This window comes from Sinocyclocheilus grahami, unplaced genomic scaffold (genome assembly GCF_001515645.1).
Source record: "Sinocyclocheilus grahami isolate Dianchi unplaced genomic scaffold, SAMN03320097.WGS_v1.1 scaffold587.1, whole genome shotgun sequence".
In the NCBI taxonomy this organism is placed as follows: Eukaryota; Metazoa; Chordata; class Actinopteri; order Cypriniformes; family Cyprinidae; genus Sinocyclocheilus; species Sinocyclocheilus grahami.
In genome coordinates, this window is record NW_015505766.1 from 970540 (window position 1) to 971627 (window position 1088).

At 21.7% G+C, this 1088-nt stretch overlaps 1 protein-coding gene across 1 annotated transcript in view; it reads left to right on the forward strand.

Moving 5' to 3' along the window:
- Positions 1 to 1088, forward strand: part of ctsbb (cathepsin Bb) — an 8882-nt gene continuing 7794 nt past the window's right edge. Inside the window, exons 1-2 of the mRNA XM_016240286.1 lie at positions 1 to 65; positions 1039 to 1088. The exon at positions 1039 to 1088 is cut by the window's right edge and continues 68 nt beyond it. Coding sequence (XP_016095772.1) covers positions 58 to 65; positions 1039 to 1088 — 58 coding nt within the window. The 5' untranslated portion in view covers positions 1 to 57. The remainder of the gene's footprint in view (positions 66 to 1038) is intronic.

Below are 1088 nucleotides of genomic sequence, written 5' to 3' on the forward strand. Positions count from 1 at the left end.
TTTCACATTTTGTCACTTTGTGACTCTTCAGTTTCAAAGATAGAGGAACAGAATCTGATGCTCAGGTAACGTTTGCGTTTGCAATGTAAAAACATGATATAAGTGTTTAAAATTAATGATTTGAAATAATGTGACGAGATGTTTCCGACTGATTTAAATTTGATTTAAAAATAAATAATTGATTTAAAATTTTTACATGGTTAATCAAATGTTTCTAATAATAATCTATATTTCTATTGAATATTTTATTTAGATTTTATCTTTTTCTAATACATTTGATATTTTTTAATTATATACAGTCTTAAATGTTATTAGTCTTTATTTGTCTTTTTTTATACCAATGAATGTTAAAAACAGTTAATCAAATATTTCCATGACATTGCAATATGTTTTAATAAAAAAAATTAGAAAATCTAAACAATGGTATTCAATATTTTATATTTTAATGAATAATAGTCTTAATTTTTATTAGACTTTATTTGTCTGTTTTTATACCGGTGAATATTACAAACATGGTTAGTCAAATATTTCAATGACTTTGTAGCAAGTTTAAAAAAAAAATCTAAATAAATATTTAATATGCATTTTAATTTTAATTTAGATTGTGTATATAATTATATTTAAGTTGTTAGTTTTAATATTTTTTAAATGTTAATCATTTAATCAATAGTCTTGTTTTTTTATTAGTCCTAATTTGTCTTTTTTATTCACATGAATGTTACAAGCATGGTTATTTAAATATAATCAAATAAATAAAAAAAATATATGTATTTATGCATATTATAGATTTGATCAAATCTAAATATATATATTTTTTATTATTAATAGTCTTCATTTTTTATAGTTCACATGAATATTACAAACATGGCTAAGCAAATATTGCAATGAAATCGAATACAATTTCAACGTTTTAATCAACAAAATTCTAAATAATTACTTTTTTCTCATTGTCTTATTTGTTTCATTATTTGTTCTTATTCAGTTCATTTTTTTATGCAGATGAATATTAAATCTGCTAATAATGTACTTTGTTCTCAGGATGTGGCGTCTTTGTTTGCTGTCTGCTCTGCTGGGCATCACCTGTGGCT